Here is a 25,073-nt window from a genome sequence, read left to right as displayed (position 1 = left end):
AGGTCAAGTCAGTCTTTTTACATAATATTTCATTCTTCTCATTTTATGGTCCCTAGATTTAAATACAAACAACCCATCCAACCCCAAACACATGTACTTTTGTAAAAACAAGGTTTGCCTTACCCAATAGAGGCAGGCTGCAGGGTTCAGTGGTAATGTGAAGTCAACAGCACGGCGGAGGAACTTGATTTAACAATGGAACTTTCACTAATTAACATTTGTGAATCTATTGTATTTTCCCCCTTTTCCATTTCCCTCCTCCCCACCCCTTCTAGAGAACGGATTAGGATTGTCTTTCCATATAGACACCTTTGTGGCCCCATCACCCAGGTGTCTGGGTTTTGAGATCAATATTTCAAACACTCCACAAGTCACCAGTGGTTGGATCCTAGGTTTGATTCAAGCCCATTTCTATGAAGAAAAAAGGGCAATAAAATGTTGTTACTTTAATATGCATGGGGTGATTGATTTCTTTAGAGAATATATTTTAAAGATGGTACCCAAAAATATGAATTGACTGTTTTGCCTCTTAGTTTAAATATGCAAGTGCCAGCTGTGACCAGATCTCCTTTCACATAAAGTAGACAAAAATCTTTGCCTTAGAATCATCAGCTTGACGAAGGTCATTCACTTCTCTCAATAATTGTCTTAAATTCTTAATTTGAGGTGAAAAATGTGGTGACATTCATATTCACTGCAGTGCATACATTTGTCTAAAATGTTGTTATTTCCATTGGTATGAAGTATTGGGTTAGAACGTCCAACCAAGAAAAAACTAGAACAAAATTATACATCTAGATACTTGCCATGCTGAGAAGTCCACTGAAATTTGCTCTCTGATTCTAACAAAGATACACCTTTGCCAATATTTCTCCAACACCTACTCTTTCTGTTTCTGCAAAGCGTGGGCTGAGTTTGAACAGAGTACAAATTAATATATGAGTACAGAGCAAACTATGAAAAGTAATCAATCAGTCTCTTTATCAAACTTTGCCTATGATCTAATCAGATTTTCCAAGCTCCATTATGAATATTCAGTATCCTTAGAATTTCTTTTGTTGGAATGTGTGTTGAACAATTCTCCTTGCGTGATTCACAGGACTTTAGCAATTGGAAAGGACTGAAGAATTATATTTATAATCTGCAAAGTTTCATCATGATTTTATATAATAAAATAGGCTGGCCCACATAGCTCAGAAGCCGTGACTGGTTTTGAGTTACTGCTGTGTGAATGCAAGATACAATTTGCATGTTACTTCTTCTGCTCTGGCAAGTGCATGTCCAAAGGGCTGAGATGTCTGGTCTAAGAGTGCTATTACTTAGAGAGCATCCTGTACTAGCTGATAAAAAGCACAAGAACAATCATTACTGCTGAACAAACCAAAAGTCCCTGTACTTTGAACTCCTGCCTCAGAGCAGCTGCACACTGCTTCTCAGTAGGCTAGTCATATTATTTCTTTCCCTTATAACTTTATATTCCTTCACACTGACTACCCCAAATGTTTTCACAGATGGAGTAATTCTTTGAGAAAAAGCCTCTTCTGTTATTCAGTTTAATATTTTCCACCTTCAGCTTCAGTTCAGAACTATGTCAGAACCTTACCTTGCCACAAGAACAGACCATCATCTATAACTCTTTGCATGAGCCCATTAAGTTTTAAAGTCACTTACCAGATACCTTTACAGAGGGCCTGATCCAAAGGCACTGAAACCAGTGAGTGTCTTTCCCTGGACTTCAGCAGGTGTTGGCTCATGCCCCTAGTTCTGTGTCTCCTTTGCTCCTTCTAGATACTAATGAGGATAGAAATTGCTTTTTCCTCCCAGAACATGATCCTACACTCCCAATAGTAAATTCCAGTTGGCTGCCCGTTTCCGTATTTTGCCACAATTCTCCTGCAATCTGTCAGTATCTTTCACTCCGTCAGCCATTATCCCATCTTGGTGGCATCCCATTGTATGACTTTACCTCTAATCCAGATCATCACCAATAATACTTGGTACTTACACAGAACTTTTCATCTGAAACACTCAACAGAAGTGGTTAAATACTATCACCCCCATTTTACAGACAGATTAAGTGACTTGCCAAATCCATCTTGCTTACATCTGCCACCATGCTCTAGTTACTGTTTCCAACCACTTGCCAGGACTTGAACAGAAACAGTTGTAATACTAACTCAGTGGGACCTATTCTGCCAAGTTACCTTAGCATAAATATTAGGAAAGGCACAGTAAAGAGTTGCTGAGAGAGGGAAGAAACCATCAAGAGTGTTCTGGGTCAGGTACCCGGGGGCGTCAACTAATAAAAGTAAACAACTGTAATCTAACCCCCCCAAAAATATTCTAGATCTTTCAATCTCTATTTCTTGTGGAGCTGATAGGAGCCCAGTGGGTCAGCGCTACTTTTCTTTGTTTGAATTTTCTGTATACTAGCTGCCATTCTTTACTCCAACTTTATTATGAGTTATTTCCCCTTCCTTGAAATTCTTCCACTTTGATAAATGAATTGTTCAGTGGTCCAGTATTAACTGTTCTTTTTACTGTCAATAGAGCCTGCACTTAAAATACAGATCCCCTCTTGCTTCCAAATAAAATGGAAAACTTCTTCATAATAGCAGCTGTATTCTGCCGATCCGCTATATTTATTTTAAAAAGTAAACTTGGAAAACGGACACATTTGGTTTTAATTCACTTTGACTGACCCAGGGAGTTCTCCCCAGAGAGGACATATAGTTCAGCCCCATACATTTTCAAAGAACTGTGCATGATTTTGGCTGCATGTCCCCTAATAAAATCACAGAGTTGTGTGGATATGATCTTTCGATACACATCCAATAGACACCAGTCAGAACTGGCGCCCTGGTGGGTTATTTCAACAGAGGTGTCAGGGATTGCACAGGCGCATACCATGGCTCAGAACAATAGTCCATCTAATGCCCTCGCCTTCAGTGGGAGGGAATGTCTCACAGTTCAGAAGGCATAAGTAATAGGGTACATTGAGTAATACCTTACTCTGTGAGGAGTTTCACTGAAAACACAAGGATAACTGGTGGAGCAAGGTGCTCCTCAACATGACTTAGAGTATCAAAATCTAGTCCTTAATTAAGGTTTCTGGGGGATGCTGCTCCCTCTCCTCCTCCACCTGATTTTTAGTGTTAATTATTAGAAAAATAAGGGCAATCGTAAAAGAGTAAATCCATTTTTATTTGTGCTTAAAAGTTTATTTCGGCCTCCCCACCAAAAAAACCTAGTCATTTTTATTAAGTAATTTTTTAAAAAAATATTGATTTACAGCAATGCCAAAACTGAGTCATTCATACACTGAAGGTAGGACAAGAAGCAAATGGCTTAATCTGCAGTGAAGCGGATTTAGCTAGGATATTAGGAAAAGCTTTCTAACTATAGTTAATTAAGTAACTTGCCCAAGGTCACCTAGCAAATCAACAGCAGAGCAAGGGACAAAACACAGGTCTCCCAAGTCCCAATCCAGTTCTCTAGGACACACTGGCACCTAGGTCACAATTTCTTCCCCAATGTTCATACTTGCCGGTACAGTCTTTAAAAGTGCCTGGAACAACCCAGTGAAAGAAATTCCTAGGCAACAGACTTGCACCAAATGGCCAATTGTTATCATTCCAGACAGCTAGGGCAGAGGGAAAAATGAAAGAATTATGAACAGGCCACAGATGCTCAAGAACCAGACAAGGCAAAGAGACCATCAAGGTGGGTGGAAGGGGAAACTAAGTCCTGGCTATCAAAGACAAACCATGAGAGGGGAAGAAAGGATACATTCGCCAATAGGAGAGTCAACTGGCCTGTGGTTATCTTGTTAACCCCAAAAGGTCAGAGACCAGAAAAGTGAAGCTGCCGTCTCTTCTGAACGATAGAATAAATTGATAAAATGTGTTAGGCTGAAGCACCAAGCCTCTAAGAAGGGTCTAATATTTATGGTTCCCAACTTCATTTCACAAGCCTCTGGGGCATTTATCTTGCTGATCCAGATGATTTAACTCTCCAATGCAACCAGATGAATTGAAAATATTTCAGGTCTGGCATGATTTGGGAACGAGGTACAGACTCGGAAAACCCCATGCAGTGTTTGCCAAACAGAAGCTGAGAGGGCAAAGGATGGAGTTAAAAGTTCCCTCAGTCTACCACCTAACCCAAATCTTTGTAGAACACAGGCAGGTTCATTGTTAGTTCCTTCGTAGGATTTACCATATAATGTGTTGGTGGGCAATGGATATAGAGAGAGGTCTGAAAAGGATCAAGCACAGGGTGAGCTAAAAGACCCATCAATGGATGCGTCAAAACTGAACTTTTTCTTAACATTTCCAACTGCTGTGCTACCACCAGCACTAGTCAAGACAGGTTGAGGGCCTTTTTAACACTGTTTTCTCTATCCCTCCTCAGACAGGTAAAAATGAGGGTGTTCTGTCTATCTGGGTGGTAGCAATGGTGGAAAATGTTCTGAAAAAGTAAGCCCAGGTAAAGCTGCTGTAAAGACAGGACAGGATCTCTGTATCAATGAAACATCTCCACCAGGCCATTCCTACTAAAACACAGAGACAACATCATGTGTGGAAAAACACAGAGCCCAGAGCTAAAAAAATCCCACCCTCCTAGACACCCACCCCCAGTAGCTACTGTGGTCAAGGATAGAAGATCCTCAACTCTCCACCCAAGAATCTGGGATACTTCAATGGAAGTTGAGTAAGGACCTCATCTGATGAAGTTTTTCTTCCTTGAGACACAGGAAGAGGGGAGGAAACTATCCACACTCCTTGCTCAAGGCATAGAGAACAGAGACCATAAGGTTGGGGAGGGGGCATGGCAGGGAGAGCCAACTGAACACAAGGAGAAGCAGGCACAGGGAACCAAACGCGACAGCCACAAAAATCTTTGCAGTTTTGGGTCGACTAATTAAAGTTACTGTATTACACCCCTGAACGAAGCAGAAGTAATATTGTAGGTATTGCAGTAACTCGTGTTTACTTGTAGTTGATGATTTTTAAAATCTGTATGGCTACCACAGTACTAAAGGTCTGCTTCTCCTTTGCAACTCCTACCATCAAAACAGCCTTGTTGTGCCATCTCTCGGCGTCTGACAGCTAAGGTGACCAGACAGCAAGTTTTAAAAAATCGGGATGGGGCTGAGGGGGTAATAGGCTTCTATATAAGAAAAAGCTTCAAATATCGGGACTGTCCCTATAAAATTGGAACATCTGTTCACCCTACTGAGAGCCCATCTCTTAATACTACTGTAATACATACTACAGTAGCACCTAGAGGCGCTGACTGAAGTAGGCACCGTAGAAAGAGTCGCTGCCTGAAGAGGGGGCAATTTAAAGAGACAAGGCAAGTAAAGAGTAGGAAAAAGGATCATCCCTATTTTCCAGCTGGAGAGCTGAGGCACAAGAAGATGAAGTGATTTATCCAAGGTCACACTGAAAGTCCATGGCAAAACTGGTAATTTAACTAAGCTCTCTTGAGTTCTAGTTCACTGGGTTGACCACAAAAGACAATTCTGCCTCGCTATATTTCAAAAACTTCACTTTGAGACTATCATTTGTTTGAAAGACGCGGTACGATATGAGGTTGTGTAGTACTCACTGTGCTCTTTCACATCAGTCTGATTTCATCTGAACCAGAGCCAATCCCAAAGCATCAACACCTATATAAAAGTGTGAAATCAGTCACACCTCAGATTGCTGGGCTTTGCCGGCATTTGTGTCAGTGGATTATCTGCAACAGGGTCACATTAAGGAAAGATATTTCAAATCGATAAGATACTGGTTCCATGCTCCAAGACTATTAAAAATACTTTCAAAAAGTGCTTGTAAGTTGAAAAATATGATGCCTGGAGGGAGAGTCATGACATTGTGAAGCTACAACTTCAGGACATTTTAGATCAATGTACAGGGTGCTGTTCGTAGGATTTACTGAAACAATTACGGTTCTCCTGTTGACTGCAATGTGTATTCCAGCATGAATCAATAGATTAGCGACTGTAAATGTCAATGTGTTCTTTGTTTGCTGTCAGGTAGGTCACTCTGCAAGGTAATAATGAAGAGCATGGTTAAATGTGTCACTGAATGATTAGCTCCAGAAATGCACCAGTTCTTATGAAATCTGTACAAGAATTAAAAAGAGCTAATAAGTGCGAAAGAAAAATCGAGGACCATGGACACAGTGAGGAAACAATGATATGTACAGGGAAAAAACACCTGATCTGTGTGATCTTTGACAGGTTCAATTCTTTGGGTAGTGTGGTTTTTGTTATATGAGATATGTTTGGCTTTGCTTTTTTAGCAGGTCACCTTATTATATTTTGGTGTTTGGTTTCTTTCCTTCGTGAAGAAAAGAAGCTGTTTTATAATAAAAGGGAATACAGAAAAACAATACAGGTTTCATGTTTTTAGAAGCAGAATAAATATGCATCAATTACAGCTTCACTATCTTGTGTTGGGATCCCCAGAATATCCACTGAGCTAAGCACAGTGTCATAGGGCAACACCCTTGAGAATACCCCTTGTGGCACGGTGTGGCTTTGCATGCTGGCTGCCCTCTTCTCCCCGCATTGCAATGATTAACTCAGACCCAGGAACTCTGAACCAGATGCTCCCTTTTGAAGGATCTTTTTTCCCAGATTACAAAGAAAACCCTCCTCATTAGCCCCTCAAGTCCAACCCTTCTTCTAACCCTGGGCTAATACCAACCAATAAGCATCCAGCCAAGTTCAGGAGTCCCCAGCTCTGGTTTATAACAAAGAGTTTCACTCTCCTTAAGCCAGGACCCCCCGACCTCTTCTCCTGGAACAGGGTTATGCTTCAGGCCAGAGGTAATTCTCAGTCATCTTTTCCCCAACTATTCCCTTGTACTCACTCCTTTCACCTTTACCTGGGAGATGTCTATAGGCCACAGTCCATCTCCAACAAGAGTCTCAGGGAGCACCTGTCTCTAGGAGCACCTCCCTGCAACTGAGCCCTGGTGGCCTTTTATGAGTCCTAGGTGCTCGTTATTCAATCGACTGCCTAGATGGTCTCCTTCCCTTCAAAATGAGCTCTTGAGAGGTAGCCTAGGTCCAGACTTCCCTTGAAGGGGCCAGCAACCCCTTCACTCCCAGGCCAATATTTGAATGGAAGGCTTTAACAGAATGCCTACCTTCAGGAAATGGTAGTAATGGTGCTGCTTCCTCCCCCCGTGCTCCCCCCCCCCCGCCCCGCAGCCAGCACTGAGCCAACTTTATACCGTGGTTTGGATGAGGTGTAAAACTGAGGTCATTAAAGACTTGTGGCACATTTCATAGGGTGGGGTATTAACCCCGGTGTCTTGGCTAACTTCCATCTAAATTCTGCTCACCTAAGTCCCCTGGCAGTCCCTCAGCTGGACAGAAAATTCTTTTTTACTTCCTTCCCTAAACTATCAGCTGCCATGTTCATTTCAGTTGGCACAATATAGCCCTTAATTACATCACAGGGGGATTATGCTGATTTACTAATCAATTGTTGAAATGCTTTGAAATCCTCAGACAAAACAAGCTTCAGAAAGAAATAGTACTCTCTCAATAGAATGATCAAAATGGACATTTTCTCCTCATACTGTAATAACTGTCCAAGGTATTCTGGAGGGGCAGAAGAACGCACAGTTATAAAGGTAAGGTCAAGTACACTGTGCTATAAAACATGCAAGCTTTTAAGGAATTTAAAATAGCCGTGTAAAGGTTTGGACTCACCTCTGTGGCGCCTCCTGCTGGTCATTGTCAGGAATTAGCTCGTCCAGCCACCGGAGCACCCTCTGCAGGCTGGTGACCCGCCTTACTGCTGGCCCCCGTGTCCCTCCCAGGGCCCCTTTCGCTGGGGTGCTGCCCCCCGGCAGTACCTCCACACTCTCGGGTTCTGGGTCTCCCCACCCAGGGGAACCCCCCACCCTCTAACCCCACCTTGCCTCAGTCTGGGCTATTGCCAGTCCCCACTTAGCCCCTTGTATTGGGGCAGACTGCAGTGTGTATGCCACACATCACAGGCAAGGCGTTTTTGGACCTGCTGCCTCTGCCTACCCCTGGACTGCCCCTCTGCAACCCTGCACCTATTCGGCCTGTAGTCAGGCCTGCAGCTCCCAGCTCCTCTGGTCCTTCCCCAGCCCTGCTCCAATCTAGGTGTCCTGCTCGGCACCTTGCAGCCAGGCCCTTCTCCCTCTACAGGCAGAGGGAGACTGACTGACGGCTCCTGGCTCACAGCCTCTTATAGGGGCAGCTGGGCCTGATTGAGCGGGCCACAGCTGCGGCTGCTCCCTTAATCCGTCTGGGCTTTTCCCACAGCCCTAGCCCTCTCCCCAGGCTGGCCTCGGCCCTGTCTGGGCTGGAGCGGGTAACCACGCCGCTGCAAGCAGTAAAACATAAAAATCTACAGTGACCATAAAACAGAATGGAACAATCTGGAGGGACTGCCAAAGGTGAAGTCCTCTCTATCTTCTAAAGGCTAGACTGTGTCCTGAGGCACAGCCTTGTGCACAGGGTACTGTGTCAGGGGAGGATCCCAGGAAGCATTGTCTCCCAGGGTGAGGATACTTTAAAGTGGGCAACTTTGTCAGGTGGTTGCTTTCGTGAAGTGGTCCTTAGTGCTTAATTTTATCTCTGGTACATCATCTCATGGTCACTTGTACTGAAATAACTCAGTCTTTAATGGGATCGCATTGAGAAATGATTGGGTAATTGAACCAATGGCCACAGAAATTTGTCGTCCAGTGAATAAGGTTTTTTTCCTGGCACGATTAGGATAGAGAACAAAATGTCTCCCCTTCCAAGAAAAGCCAAAATTCAGAATGACACTGGCAGACGAAGCTGATAAAACCAAAAAAGAATTCTGTTATTCAAACACTTGTTAACATTGTAGGGAGATACCATGTAACTTCCTTGTTGAAACATGCCCCCTGGTGACTGCACACGAATAACCTGATCAGACAGTTATTTTAATCAAAGTAATATGAACAGAAGAGGTATGTTAAGATAGTTAAGGAACTAAGAGTATGACAGATTAACAGTGATTCTAGATGTATATTTAGACTGGAGGTTTCGTTAGAACAGTGAAAATTGTTATTTTGGCAAAAGAAAGAGTAGCAGCAATTAGTTGCATGAGAGGTAATCTACCTGAGTAGCTCCCCTTTGGAGCGGACACGCAGTAGTCATGCATTTAGAAGGCACTGATTGTAGCTAATGTAACATTTGTATTATCTTTTCTCAGAATGAAATAGGTGAGTAGGCACAACAAAAGGCAGCATGGTCTGGGACAGTTAGAGGACTGGAGTGGGAGTTGGAAGCCTGGGTTGAATAATTTAATTCTGTGCAGAAGATAGAGCTGTTGGAAGCTGGCAAACAGTAGCATAAATATACTCTTAGTTAAAACATGTAACAAGACAATGGGACAGTACTGAGAAAGCCTGCATCTCAATTTTGGGAAGTCTGTATGAAATGACTTTCATTCCAAACTCAGAACACTAATGTGTGAGTCCCCACAAATTTCCTCCCTACACTGAAAGTAATCTGCAAAAAGAACAGGAGTACTTGTGGCACCTTAGAGACGAACAAATTTATTTGAGCATAAGCTTTTGTGGGTAGCCCACAAAATAAACTTGTTAGTCTCCAAGGTGCCACAAGTACTCCTGTTCTTTCTGCGGTTACAGACTAACACGGCTGCTACTCTGAAACCTAAAAGTAATCAGCACATTGATATTCCAAGGCCATGGACCAACCACCTCTGCAGCTGGCATTGTGGGTATCAACCATCCTCAGTGTGGTTATACATAGCCTGTATGCTTTCATGTTACCAGCGAATGCCAAAGAATTGCAATGAGTAAACAACCATTCTGACAGTTGCAGGCTGAGAATCCCAATTGTAATAAATTAATGCAATGTCATCCTTTAAATCAAGTACTTCACTGAATTAAACTCATATGCATTGACCTGAAGGCTTTTTTCTTGCATCGTGCAATCCATTATGCTGTACTGATACTCCCTAATACATGTATTTTGTCAATTTATACTGGCCAGAGCATCACAGACAAGGGAAAACAATTGATTAATGGGGGCTTGATAGTGATAAGCTTTGTTACTCTTAAACTATACGCACCCAGAACATTCGCTGACCGCACTTGAACAAAAGATTCCTGTGAACATAAATAAATGAATCCGCCTTTTCCTGAAACATACAGATCCCAAGCTGACCTAGTCCCTATCGACTCTCCCACTCTTCTCACCACTTAATAGACTTTCTAACACTTCTCTTCTGCTCTGATAACCATCTCAATGATGGACTTTAGGCAGACATTACACAGGTGTATTGAATGTCAAAAGGAAATTGGAAATAACTGGTGAAGCACAAACATCTGACAAAAGAAATTACAAAGAAACAGATAATAGGTGTCAACCGGGAACATGCAGCCGCAGAGCAGATATGGTAGGAAAGTTTTTGAGGTTATGTTACAGATTAATGTTCATGATTCATATTTTATAAAGTGTATACTGACAGATATTGGTTTCAAAGAAAAATGTAACATGAAATTCAAGAACTAAAAGGTTTGACAATGCCCAGAATTAACTGTTCAAATAGTTTATATACATTGTTTTATGTTAATATAAGAAACTATGTCCTTGAATTTGCAGCTACTATGTAGGTGGTGGTATCTTAAAGTGACATATCCACATAGGCCACAATGTAGCACACACCCCGTAGAAAGATTAATAGTTTATGCCACCCTTTCTCCACCATTACCTCGCATCTGAGCATCCCACAAACAATTAATTTATCCTCACAACAGTCCTGTGTTCTCTATTTTACAAATGGACTATGCCCAAGGTCTCACAAGCAGTTTGTTGCAGAGCTGGGAACCGAACACAGATATCCAAGTCCAGTATCTTGACCACAAGACCAGCCTTTCCTACCCAACACCAATGGCCTGCCTTTTAAACAGTACTCATAGGGAAAAGTGCCCTCATTCCTCTCAGTGCACTCAGCTTACAGGGTTTCCTTTCATGCTTTTTCCTGGCTTTGACATCTGTCACTCCCATTGATCACCAGGTTGATCCAGGTGGCCTCTTTTCACCCTCCCTGCTGGTAGTACTGAGAGCTGTTTTGGAATTTCCCCAGCACATCAGTGTTCCTGTCTGGGAGAAGGTTTTCAGGGTGGCTTCACAGTTCCTTATTCTGGGACTAAAGAATATGTACAGGCAATGAATGGTAAAGGTCATGCCTATTATCTACTCAGTCTGGTGTGCAGCCTTTCAAAGACTGTGGACAGCGGACACCAGATTATTAGACAATTTTTTGTTAATGGGTCATGAAACAATATTAGACACAGCTTTACTCTTTCCAACAGCTGAGTGCCCCTCCCCCTACATCTCTCACCTAGATAAATTACTCAGGGTTACATCCTGGCTGGCAAGGTTCGACTACCAAGATAAGGATGTTAAGCTTAGGGAAGAGATATGCGGGGTACATGCAGGCAAGAAGGCCACTCGGAAGAATCTACAGGCTCTTCGGAGGTGGCTCTATAGTGCCATATCCACTCACATGCCTGTTATTGTACCCCTTTGTCCTCGCTATCCTATACGAGAACAGGAGCCCACTCATGCAGATACCAGTTTATGTTGCTTCTTCAGAGCATAGTCAGTTTTCTGGGAAAGCCATGCCCCTCCCATTTGGGGCTTTAGCATGTTTGCCCAAACAGGATATTCAGACCCCTTATCGATGGCATTACTTAGGCATACATAGATACTTGGACACAGTACCATCTGCTGGCTCACAAGCATACTGCTAGCAAGCCCTGAGCATCCCATCTTGTTTTTGTTTCACACCACTGAGGGGGTAAGGACTCAGAATAAGATGGGACTCATTTGTGCTCCTCTCACACAGAGTACTTCACCTGGAGGACAAAAATGTAAGATCTGATTTGTGCTTGGATGTAGCATAAAGGGGCAGCTTCAGGGAGACACTTGCAGCTTCCTGATTCAGGGCCATCTGGCACAGCTCAAGTTAGGGCTCCACGGAGCAGGCCTAATTAGCGCCAGTGGAGGATCAGGTGTAGCTCTGCCTTGCCACATTCTTCTCCCCTCCATTGTCCACACCCACACACATTCCCTCCTCCCCTAACAAGGGGTTAGGGGGGGTGCCTGGTTTAAGATGCAGCAGGGTCACCTGAATCAGCTTCATGGCAGTGGAACATAAGAAGAGCCATACTGGGTCAGCCCAAAGGTCCATCTAGCCCAGTATTCAGTCTTCTGACAGTGGCCAATGCCAGGGGCTTCAGAGGGAATGAACAGAACAGGTAATCATCAAGTGATCCATCCCCTGTCGCCCATTCCCAGCTTCTGGAACTACTTCTGGAACTTCTGAACTACTTCAAGGGCACTTTGCACCATGAAGGAGAGCTCAGCCCTTAGTCTCATTATCCAGTATCAGGCAATAAATGCATGAAGAAAAACTGGACTGAAACCAAGAACCTGCTTTCTGCCACTTTGGTCACATCTACTACCACAATACATGTGGAAGGGTGTTGTCACATCCACTGTGGTGGAGAGAGGGCTTTCATCAGAATTGCCAATGCCAGTTGCATGTATGGCAGTACAGACCTATCATACAACAGTTTAGCGTTTTTAAATAGCACATTTTTAAAAAAAACAAAACAGTATCAGAAAATTATTACAGCAACTTGTCAGGTGGGCTTTGTTCAAAAGTGCTTGGTGTATGACACCTAGAAACAAAGTAATCTGGGAATTTTGCTGTAAAATATTAAATGTTAATATCACATCTCTTCTTAGGTTGAGGAGGGAGAAGAAAGATGCCAAAGGGTCTGAGAATCCTGTGAAAAAAGCATATCATTCATTTGTACATTTGTAGAGACTGAAAAGAAAATTACTAATTACCCTTACAGAGAAAACATTAATGGCATAGTAAGACCATCCTGGCCACTATGGATGTAGAAGCCCTCTACACCAACATTCCACACAAAGATGGACTAAAAGCTGTCAGGAACAGTATCCCCGATAATGTCACGGCAAACCTGGTGGCTGAACTTTGTGACTTTGTCCTCACCCATAACTATTTCACATTCGGGGACAATGTATACCTTCAAATCAGCGGCACTGCTATGGGTACCCGCATGGCCCCACAGTATGCCAACATATTTATGGCTGACTTAAAACAACGCTTCCTTAGCTCTTGTCCCCTAACACCCCTAGTCTACTTCCGCTACACTGATGACATCTTCATCATCTGGACCCATGGAAAAGAAGCCCTTGAGGAATTCCACCATGATTTCAACAATTTTCATCCCACCATCAACCTCAGCCTAGACCAATCCACACAAGCGGTCCATTTCCTGGACACTACTGTGCTAATAAGTGATGGTCACATAAACACCACCCTATACTGGAAACCTACTGACTGCTATTCCTACCTACATGCCTCCAGCTTTCATCCAGACCACACCACACGATCCATTGTCTACAGCCAAGCTCTACGATACAACCGCATTTGCTCCAACCCCTCAGACAGAGACAAACACCTACAAGATCTCTATCAAGCATTCTTACAACTACAATACCCACCTGCTGATGTGAAAAAACAGATCGACAGAGCCAGAAGAGTACCCAGAAGTCACCTACTACAGAGTAGGCCCAACAAAGAAAATAACAGAACGCCACTAGCCATCATCTTCAGCCCCCAACTAAAACCTCTCCAACGCATCATCAAGGATCTACAACCTAACCTGAAGGACGACCCATCACTCTCACAGATCTTGGGAGACAGGCCAGTCCTTGCTTACAGACAGCCCCCCAACCTGAAGCAAATACTCACCAGCAACCACACACCACACAACAGAACCACTAACCCAGGAACCTATCCTTGCAACAAAGCCCGTTGCCAACTGTGTCGACATATCTATTCAGGGGACACCATCATAGGGCCTAATCACATCAGCCACACCATCAGAGGCTCGTTCACCTGCACATCTACCAATGTGATATATGCCATCATGTGCCAGCAATGCCCCTCTGCCATGTACATTGGCCAAACTGGACAGTCTCTACATGAAAGAATAAATGGACACAGATCAGACGTCAAGAACTATAACATTCAAAAACCAGTTGGAGAACACTTCAATCTCTCTGGTCACTCTATTACAGACCTAGAAGTGGCAATTCTTCAACAAAAAAACTTCAAACACAGACTCCAATGAGAGACTGCTGAATTGGAATTAATTTGCAAACTGGATACAATTAACTTAGGCTTGAATAGAGACTAGGAGTGGATGTGTCATTACACAAAGTAAAACTATTTCCCCATGTTTACCCCCCGCCCCCGACTGTTCCTCAGACTTTCTTGTGAACTGCTGGAAATGGCCCACCTTGATTATCACTACAAAAGGTCCCCCCCACCCCTGCTCTCCTGCTGGTAATAGCTCACCTTAAGTGATCACTCTCGTTACAGTGTGTATGGTAACACCCATTGTTTCATGTTCTCTATGTATATAAATCTCCCCACTCAGTATTTTCCACTGAATGCATCTGATGAAGTGAGCTGTAGCTCACGAAAGCTTATGCTCAAATAAACGTGTTAGTCTCTAAGGTGCCAAAAGTACTCCTTTTCTTTTTGCGAATACAGACTAACATGGCTGCTACTCTGAAACCAGAGAATACAGCATAATTTGTATGAGGATTACGATCCAGCTGTAGAAAGCATGCAGGGAAAATGAGGCATAAACTAAAAGAAAATTCAGAAGAGTACAAATTATGCTGATAGCTCAGTGGTTTGAGCATTGGCCTGCTAAACCCAGCGTTGTGAGTTCAATCCTTGAGGGGGCCATTTGGGATCTGGGGCAAAAATTGGGGATTGGTCCTGCTTTGAGCAGAGGTTGGACTAGATGACCTGCTGAGGTCCCTTCCAACCCTGATATTCTATGATTCTATTTTAAATCTCAGTAGACAGAATATTCATGCAGACCTCTCTAATGCCACACCAAAAATTAAACAAAGACATCCACATGCTCTAAACAGGCACATTACATTTATAAATTAAGATCAACTTCAATGGAACAACTCAGTGTGAGTTAAAACACGCATGGGGTGTAACTCTTTGCAGGGGTCAGAACCTAATTGTGTGTTACTTCCTAATTGTATTATCGTAGGTCCAAAATGCTTTAGGCAAACTCCTGTATCTATAGATTATCCATCTAGATCTTACATAATTGTGAAGAGTCCTATGAATCTGAAACTTAACTAAAACATGAATGAAGCCTGTTATTATACTGAATTATACTGTATACTCTGAGGAGACTGGAAGTAGCCTTTGCTCTATATCAGGGCAGAGTGTAATCAAAAATTAGCTTTAGCCTTATTAGGCTTTGAATCACTTTGGAAAGGAAGATAGGTCAAAATCTTTTATTTTAAAAATTTACCATCCACATTTTTCTTTGGTTTATTATTTACACAGAAACTTCCACCGCATCAAATTAAGGAACCTGTTGTATACATATAGTACCTACATATTGCATTTTCCATTTCCTCTCTTTTACAGTATATTTTATAAAGTGTATTTTCTTGGAAGTACGTTCCACTATTAGATTTCCTTTTTTGGAGAAACTTCTTAGAACATTACAGTCCTAACATTTCTCAGGGCTCAGAGAGACTGCAAGAAATAACCCCCAAGTTTAACCAACAGTAACACAAATACGCAGGATAAACCTTACAATAATATTCTGAAATATAATTCCCCTGTACCAACAAGTAATAAATAGAAATTATATTCAATACAGTAGAAACTCAGTATATAGACATATATGCAATGTAGATGTATATAAATTTAAAGTCAGTTATAGTTAATTGAAAAATGTACTGTACGAAAACTATCAAGTTACATAATATGAAGAGGTTGGAGAAGTAAAATAAAACTGCTTAATATCTACTTTACAATTAATCACTTAATACAAGCAGTCAGACAGAGGCCTGGGAAGAGACTATTCTACGACTACCTGTCAGATTAGTGGTTATCTTGCCATTTCTCTATAAATTGTGGTGACTATTGAAGGAACAAGTCTATTCTATTTCTGAAGCATTTCTTTATGAATGGAGCTAGCTTTGCAATGGTAAGCCTCCTTTCCAACCTAGCATCATTCGTAGTCTCAAAACTTGACTAGACATAGAGCAGACAAGTACATTGGGATTATTCATGTCGGCTTCAAATACAGAGTTTATCCATCAATGTGCTAATAATTTGTAACACCCAATGTTTACTATGCTAAATAATTCTTTATAAAAGACACTTTGCATCCATTCCATTTGTTGTCAATAGTAGCCTGCCCTGCCCCCAATTTTGGTTGGTATATTAAATATAGGCTCTTGAGTTTTCATATAGGACTTGACTAAGAGCCTGAGGTCCCTAATCACAAACTTGTAATAACACTGTTTAATTGTATAATCAAAAAGGCCCATTAATAATGAAAAGCTTTGTCTCCATAGTCTCGGGGCATAGAATTAACAACTCTGACAAACTGGACTTCATGAAGTAACCATCTTGCCTCATTTAACAGTAGTTACACATTTAAAAATAAAATGATGTTGAATAGATTTTAGGGGTCCCCTAGTACAAACTACCAAAAGCCTGCAAATTGGGGGTGGGGGTGGGGGTGGGGGAGAGGGCTAAAAATTTCAGTCAACTGAAATGTTTATGGGAAAAGGACAATATTTTGTGAGCTAAAGAAATAGCATCAGTTTAAACTCCTTCATTCAATTGTGCCAGAATCTTAATGTTAAAGTGAACATTAATTTCTCAGTGAGAGACACATTTTATACGGTTATGAAATACATACTTTATATAGCATACTGGTTTATTGGATAGATACATATTTAGAAACGTGATTTACAAATCAGAACTACCACCTGGATGCAATCTTTAGTGATGACATGAGCTAGCGCATTGCATTAACATGGTGCTATGCATTTAAAATGAAGTTAACACATCTTAAGGCCTATCCCCCAATACTTATGGACATAAATTTACTTGCATACGTAGTCCCATCAGGCCTTGAGTTCAATAACCATTTGCATACTTGGGACTAAGGCTGTTCTGAGAACTAGTGTTTACTCTTTCCATATTTGGACTGGGACAGACTCAGAGTAGTCTTCAGATGAAAACAGGGACAGGTACGAGGAACCACCTCAGAAGACCAAATATGGAGGAATACAGGTAAATGTGGAGAGCTCTTCCACTCTCTTGCTGAAGTCATCACTTGATCACTATTTTCAAGGTGAGCAATTGTAAATGTATTGAGTGGAGAACCACAAAAGGAGGTCTATATAAATTGAGGAAGATTAGGTTCAGAATTCATTGAAGGCACTGGGCAGCTACTGGAGGGTAGAAAAATGTCACTACCTTCAGAAAATGTGGCACCAGGGAAGAGAAGCAAACTAACATACCATCTACTGGAGCCTATAAGTTGCTTAGAGCAGAGGTTTGAACCACTGAGGGACTAGGCTTTTGACAGAAGTTCTGTTCAGAAATCTAAGATAGTGGAATTCTGGCCCAACTAGTTCTGAGGGAAAAGATCCACCTTGCTTAGCCATCATGGGGGGCGGAGGGGGGGAGAAGCCCATGTCCAACAGAAAGTGATAAAGGAACTCTTCTCATGGCTGTGGCATAGTTTGGGCCTCCCTATCAAAGATACACAAGTCCTTCAAGAGCTCCCCTGCACTAACCAGAGTGAGACAATTTGGGCACCTGAGTCTGAGCCCTGCAAAAGATGGTCCTCGCAGAAAGGCTCTGCCCCTTGGGATGGCATCAGCAGGTCTCATACTAAGCCTGCATTCATTGGCCAGGATTTTAAAAATAAAAATGATTATAAAATGAAAAATTATACATAATTATGTAATGTTATTAATTTACATTACATATAATTTTAAAATAATTTACCAGATTTATCTCAGATTTGATAAACACAACAAAAAATATCAGGTTTTGGATTGAAACCTGGAATTCCAAGTTTCAGGCAAAGTGATATTTTTCAGATGATTAACATCTTCTCACCCCATGTGTATTTATGTTATTAATGTGTATTAATGTATTAAGGATTGCATAGGAGATCTCATATTTGAGCCTTGACCATGTTGTATAGTTTGGAGTGAAGATCTGATTGTACAAATCGCCATCAAAGCAAAGTAAAATGAGCTATATACTTGAGCTCTCAGAAAGTACCTATATGCAACTAGAAACACATACAGAGCAATACATAGTTCTCAGTTTTGCGGTGCTCTTTTCAGGGTCTGATAACAGATACATATTGTTACATACTGCAGTTTTTCTGGCATTATTCCTGTGTTTGTAAACTGCAGAACATTTGGTTGCCTGGGTCAGGTAATTCATTTTTAAAACTTCCTTTTGGAAATAGTAAAGACCAATTAAAGTGACTAGTTGTGCCACTTCCCTATATTTGAAAAGTAATACCTCTAGATTTTATTCTATTCACAGTAGAATAGGGAATTGGTTGTATCAAGGTATTAGGTGAGCAGCTGTTTTAATTTTACTAGTTAGGACAAAAATGAATAGTTTCAAAGAAAAGCTGCATTTGAGCTGATACGTGTGCCACCTAATCAACGTTGTCCTTTGACTTCTGTGTCCTTGCTCTACACATTAGGAAACAAATGTCTTGGCTGTTCAGAAACAGAAACACTGAAGACCACAATCATATAGCTACTAATTATTTATAAGCATTCACAGCAAACAGGAAATCACTTTATTTTTTGTATTAAAATGTCAAGCAGACTGGCTGAAAAGCACTTACAAATACAATAAACTCAACATGCAGGCAAGTCTTTCCTTTACATTTGCTGGTCTGTTTATGTTGGAAATTAATATGCTTCCCAGCTAATTTTAATTAAAATTAAATATTCTATCAGTATTTGACATCATTTTGCATTTTCTTGACTTTTTTTCTGTTCATTTAGAAACCACACAGATTTTAATAAAGTCAACCTAACGTTTGGGGAGTTATACTTTCCAGCTTTTACTGACACTGGAAAAAAAGTAATGTATAAAATATTTTTTCCTAAACTCACAACTTCTAATTACAGTAGTTCTCAATGACATGACATTATACTAAATTCAAAATGACTAGTTGTGAAATCCCAGCTCCATTGAAGTCCACCACAAAACTCCCATTGACTTCAATGGGGCCAGGATTTCACCTTAGGTATTTTGTACCATTTCCAAAACAAGAGTAGAGTGAGCAGTGCTGACAAATACTGTATTAATAATCTCCTTTGAAATAACAGAAAAGAAAAAACAAGTCAGATCTCAGCCTTTTAGATTGGATGAACTAAGTGGTCAAGTTTAACAGAAAGTCCACATAGCTGTAGCATTGCAATTGAAATGAAATTCAGAGAGAGGGGCAACACCTATTCAATGTTCATCTAGGAAATGGACAAGTACATTCTCTTGTCAAACTAAATACGGCAACATCAAACCTGACGGTCCTCAAATTTCAATTGTTTAAATATCCCATTTTTCTTTAATTGTATATCTGGTCAAAGCATCTTCCCAAGAATTGTAACATTCTTTAATAAAAACAACAAACTAATACATCTCTATGAGGCATTAAGGCTGGGATTTCCAAAAGCACTCAATTACCCTAGCTCTGCTCTCTTTGAAATCAATGCAAGTTTTAACTAATGACTTCAAGGAGAGTAGAGCTAGGCCAATACTGAGTGCTTCTGAAAAGCCTATCCTAAGTTTGAGCATCATCTCTGTACCCTTCTGTGCCTCCATTAATTGAGTGCACAGCAAGAGCTCTGCTCTTCAAAAGAATAACCTCAGACAATTGGGTGGCTTAGTATGAAATGCATAAGTGTCCACGAACCAAAATAAACCCGGTAAGTCTGAAGCCTACCATCCATAGTGTTGCATTTTAACACCAAAACCACTGGGAGCTCCTGCCTTTCTGATCAATTTGTATAAATGTAGATTACATTACAAGTTATTTTTGAATATTACTACATTTCAATATACTTTGTAGGTAGAAAGTGTTATAAAGGTTATATTGTAATTTGTGGTGTCACTGTGCATCACTCAAAGAAGCATTAACACAGTGTAGGAAGAGTATTTCCTCTTTAGAAAGAAATCAACTGTGTAGGCCACAGTTGAATCATGGATAAACTATGTGAATTACAGCATATGGAAACTACCTCTGAATTCTAACTGGTTGACCATCATACTTTAGATGTGATGCTAACACCCATAATCATTTCTTTATTGCCACTTGACTTTGACTAGACCAATGCAATAACCATGTCGAGTAAAATACGAAAGAGTTCTCAAAAATGTTCTTGGACTTGTATTTAAAACCAATACTATGATGATCATAAATTGGGGAGTAGAAGGGAAGAAAAATGTCTGCTTGAATTGCATTGCTTGGACCTCAATTAGTTATTCTTGTTTCATTTCCAATTAATTATCATAGTGCCAATGTTTGTACATGGCTACTATTTAAAATTAAAACAAGGTTCCTGAAGGATTGAAGATGGTTTTTAATTCCACAGGTAATGCACATTAGAGTGTAAGCACCTAAAGATTTTTTTTCCAACAAAGGAATCACTTTCTTGAAAGGCTAATATGTAACTTGAAACTGATTCAGTTTAAGTACTGATTCCTTTTAGCAAAAACAGTAACAAAACTTCAAATGTGTGGAGTTTTATGATATTGCAATCTATTGATGAACTATATAAGAACTGGGTTCTATCAGCAGATACTGACACAAAGATGGCAAAAGAGCACACATAATATTCAAATATGAGATAATATAGTGCTTATAAGAAAGCAACAGAACCTCTTGAATTTCTAACTAGTACAAATATTTATTCAAAAAAAATTAAATGTGTCATCCGATGAATGGCTGCAGTGTAAATGAAAGCCAGGGATGCTAACACTGCTAGCTAGAAGGCGTACAGAACAGGCAAGTGCTGTGCAAGCTTCCCCACACAATTCTTCAAATGAACCTCAGTGCGGAATAGCAGTGGTACCTCACGTCAAGGCCTGGGTGTTTTTTGAGCATGGTTTTATAATATGTACACATGAGTATGAGCTAACTACCAAGCTCATTTACACATGTGATCCACATTTGGATATGAACTGTTTTCAGCAAAAGTATAAGGCTAGCATATTTACCCACTGTACCACTTAGCTGTATCTCTTTGGTAATTTTATAACGAAACTACTCAGTTTTATTTCTAAAGGGGAAGAAAGCTTTCCAAAACTTTGTTGCCCTTTTCATGGAGAAATGAACCTAATTTCCAAGTTCAGTGTGATCTCCGTCACTGTAATACACATTATTTAAAAATAACAAAATGGTTCCAATGAAATTATGAGCCCCCTCTATATATTTACATTACATGGTAATAAATTGTATGATATAATAGTGCAGCATTCTATATTAAGTAATTGCACACTTCAAGTCTCTCGCAATAGTTCATGTACAAACCTAAGAGTTATACACATTTCATTACAACTTCCACAATTTTTTATCACAGATTTCTAGGGAGCCATATGAGAGATTTTCTAATAGATGTATCGTTCATCTGGGGAAGAGTTATGATTAACCTTTGCCTCTACAGAAAAAAAAATTGTTATTCAGTTCACTTGGGTACTTTAAGGTATTCAGAATGCAAAGAAAGGCCAAAAGTACCTAATTTTAAAAAATTCATGCAAGCAAGTTTAACTAAGACACTCTACGTATTGCTGAAGCCTTGCTGAAAATCATTTGAAGTGTTAATAGATTTTGCGTGTAAGTATACTACCATGTATTCACAATAGCCTATTGCAGATACCTATATTTCATACTGCTCTATTTTAGTAGGCATACAGAACTGTATTATGTATCATTCAACAGCAGTGCAATAAAATACAGTGGCATAGAAGTGCCATTTAATAACTCTTCAACTTCTAAACAACAACATCCTTTCTGAACATGTCTGTCCCACCAAACTTGCATACTGCTGAACGTTGGTTTCATCACTTGGCCCCTTCCGTCTTTTCTTATACACGCTGTAAGGCATTACAATTCTCTTGTGAAGAACCCGAACTCGGCCCAGTTCTTTAATACAACCTTCATCAACTGCAAAAAGAAATAAAACTCAAATTAATAAACATATTGTCCTTGTTAGTATGCATTTCCTCACCTTATTTGCTTTGATTAAGAAAAGGTAATGTGCTCTCTTTAGTACTAAAGAATAAGATAACTTTGTTTCGAGCTGATCTATATGCATGGATTGTGGAGTAATGTAAATCATAAGTTGAAAACATGTATCCATGATGAGTGAAAATAAATCATGCATCTACCCTCCTGAAGCGGTCAGGTATGCTGTTTCTAACACACATAAAAAGCTATATTGAAATTTGTGTTCAGTGGAGATCCGTGCCAGAAACAATACTGTATTTGAAACTATTTTCCAATATCATTGACCAAAATGGACTTCCTACAGTTGCCATAAAGCAGTGTTGTTTTTGACAACTACACTGTTTCCAAATGTTATTGCTATAGCATGGGATCCCTGGTTCGCTGGCAGAGAAAGGTGCCCACATAATCCTTTCTGGGGTATAAATGACAAAATTTCTTCCCAAACTGAGTACAGCTTTATCCCCAACCAACTCCTAGTCTCTCTTGCACTCTTCCATGAATACCCATCTGCTGGGTCCAGTAGTGGAATGAGGTCCAGCATGTGTCATGTATTACTTAACCCTTCCCAGTCTGATACCATAGTCCTGCAGACCCAACAACAGGGTTGACAGCATTGGCCTGACCAATTTCCCTAGGCTTTCAGGACCCAGACAGGCAGCAAGCCTCATCCATAGTTACATTTTATTAACCTAATGTACAATACCACTCTGATTTATTCTAACAAGCACCATGCAAGAGTATTGTGCTGAATAAGTTAAAACTTCATTTGTTTGCATCCAGTTGTTGCTGCTATTGCTGAATTCTCATTTGTGTAGGTGTTTACATCCCAGGCAAAATGGTTCTAGAGTAACTGGGAAACAAAATTTTTACTTAAGTAAGAGAACAACTAGCCATATGCCTGAAGCAGCTGCATGCTACATTAATAAGATTTTTACAAAGTGTTGTTTAAAGAAAACACTGACTTTGCTGAACACTAGGTTTACATGGCCATTAATATAAAAATCAGTTTAAAAGCTCCTTTTGGAAAGTAGAACTATTAGAATGCTAAGTGAAAACAGAGCAAAAGGACATTCGTTACAATGCCAGTAAATAGGACATAAGCTATGCGAAGAGTACCACATATTTTTGTGGGCTCAGAAGATGCTTTGGCTACAAAGTTCTTATGGGGAGGTATAAAGCCATTTCATGATCCATGTATATATTTTCAAAATTTCTAACATTTCAAATTTACTTGTGTCAAAAATTGTGCTTCTTTACAACTAAAGCTGCCACCCCAATGTAAAAACAATCCATTTCCCATAGATTTAAGACTCCTCAAATGAATCTTTCTGGAGTCCATTCTACACCATTTCCCTTTGCATTATGAATTATAAACAACTGGGATGATGTCTTCTGCTGATTCAATCAAACCACCAATGTGGAAATCCTAATAATTCTAATAGTTACTTTATGGGTAAACAGTTTTAATTAAAAAGAGGAAAAAACAGAGCCTTCCAAAATTGAGGCCGATATTTTCCTAACGGGTTTTCCAAAGTGCATCTGAAATTCTTTGCAAGCAGTTAATAGAATAGACCTGAACAGACTACAAGTAACGTAAACTAGACAGATTTTTCATGCTGCATTATTTAGTCCAGGTATTGCCACACTGATGTCTTTGGAGTACCTGCTGATGGTCTTTGAAGAGCTGGCTAATTACATGGTGTTGGTTTGCCATGTTTCCAACACCTAAATTACACGAAAGGTTTAAAAAATGCAATAAATGTATTAACTATTTTTCCATGTAAGCAACCTCTGTAGCTGCCACAGGTAGGCTGAGTTATCATGAAAGAGAGGGGAGATGGGCGTATGTGATGGGGAATGGGAGGCTGTTCATGAGAATGTCTATTAAAACGTGACCCTCACTATAAAAAAAAAAAGTTTTAAAATCCCTTTCAGGCCGCCTTTATGCATTACAAAGAAACAAAAGAAGTCACTAACAATGTTTTTCCTTTGAAAGTCACCACTGAAGCTTGCAGAATCAATTTTTCTGCTGATTGCTTGAATCCGGATATTAATACATAACATAGAGATTCATCCAGTTCAGAATGACTTCATTACTTTTATCTGTTGTGATTCCTTACATAAAGGTACAATGTTCTTCTTGAGTAGGAAAGAGTGATGTGAAAGAAGAAAATCTGAATAGTACATGCTAAGATATGCTTCTCCACTAATTATTGCTGGCACTTGCTTTAGATAAACTCTGAAGTAAAAAACACTTTGTTTTGGCTTTTTCTCCCTCTTTGAAATCCATTAGGCTTTTTGATGTGTAGCCAATACCTTTCTGGTATCCTAATGGATTTGTTTTTCTACCATTCTTCCCACTCCTCTATACTATTCTCATTCTTTGTGAAAGTTCCCAGAGAACAAAATTTACAAGTTCAGCCTCAGAAAGTGACACAATTAACGTTATTTTAACTTCTTAAATGGGAGACAAAAGTTTGTACTTACTACACCTTTAGGCCAAGTATTGCAACCTGAACTGGACCAGTGCCAAGACTAGTCTTCATAAGTTGTCTGAAGAGAGCACTTTCACGGCTGTTCTTTACTTACTTGTTGATATTTATTACTTCCATTTAAAACTGAAACCAGATATTGTGGGCAAATGAATCTTTTGGCTTGTATTGCTCCTTGCCCCAGACTGTATGTATTACAGTAACTAAAGCTCCTGCACCTTCAACTTCTCCACAGTCTCCACTGGCTTAGTTGAACTTTGTTTGGGCTGCTGAATGTGTGTTTTTATATGCTTAGCTCACTTTTACTCACTACATCAGATCTTAGTGCATTGTCCTCTTTGGAATCAGAACATGCAACATACT

The 25,073-nt window shown here is 40.3% G+C and overlaps 1 protein-coding gene across 9 annotated transcripts in view; it reads right to left on the bottom strand.

Annotated features, from left to right (window-relative positions):
- ATE1 (arginyltransferase 1) overlaps positions 1-25,073 on the bottom strand; it is a 202,141-nt gene that overhangs the window by 7,643 nt on the left and 169,425 nt on the right. For 7 of the 9 annotated variants that reach the window (XM_037904825.2, XM_027826612.3, XM_027826613.3 and 4 more), the window contains one exon: positions 18,761-22,155. The exons of 1 other annotated variant lie outside the window; for it this stretch is intronic. In XM_037904825.2, coding sequence (XP_037760753.1) covers positions 21,977-22,155 — 179 coding nt within the window. In that variant the 3' untranslated portion in view covers positions 18,761-21,976. Of the gene's footprint in view, positions 1-18,760; positions 22,156-25,073 lie in introns of those variants that run through there. One more of the 9 variants, XM_037904826.2, reaches the window with a different exon arrangement.

This window comes from Chelonia mydas, chromosome 7 (assembly GCF_015237465.2).
Source record: "Chelonia mydas isolate rCheMyd1 chromosome 7, rCheMyd1.pri.v2, whole genome shotgun sequence".
In the NCBI taxonomy this organism is placed as follows: domain Eukaryota; kingdom Metazoa; phylum Chordata; order Testudines; family Cheloniidae; genus Chelonia; species Chelonia mydas.
This window is presented reverse-complemented; position numbering and strand designations above follow the sequence as displayed.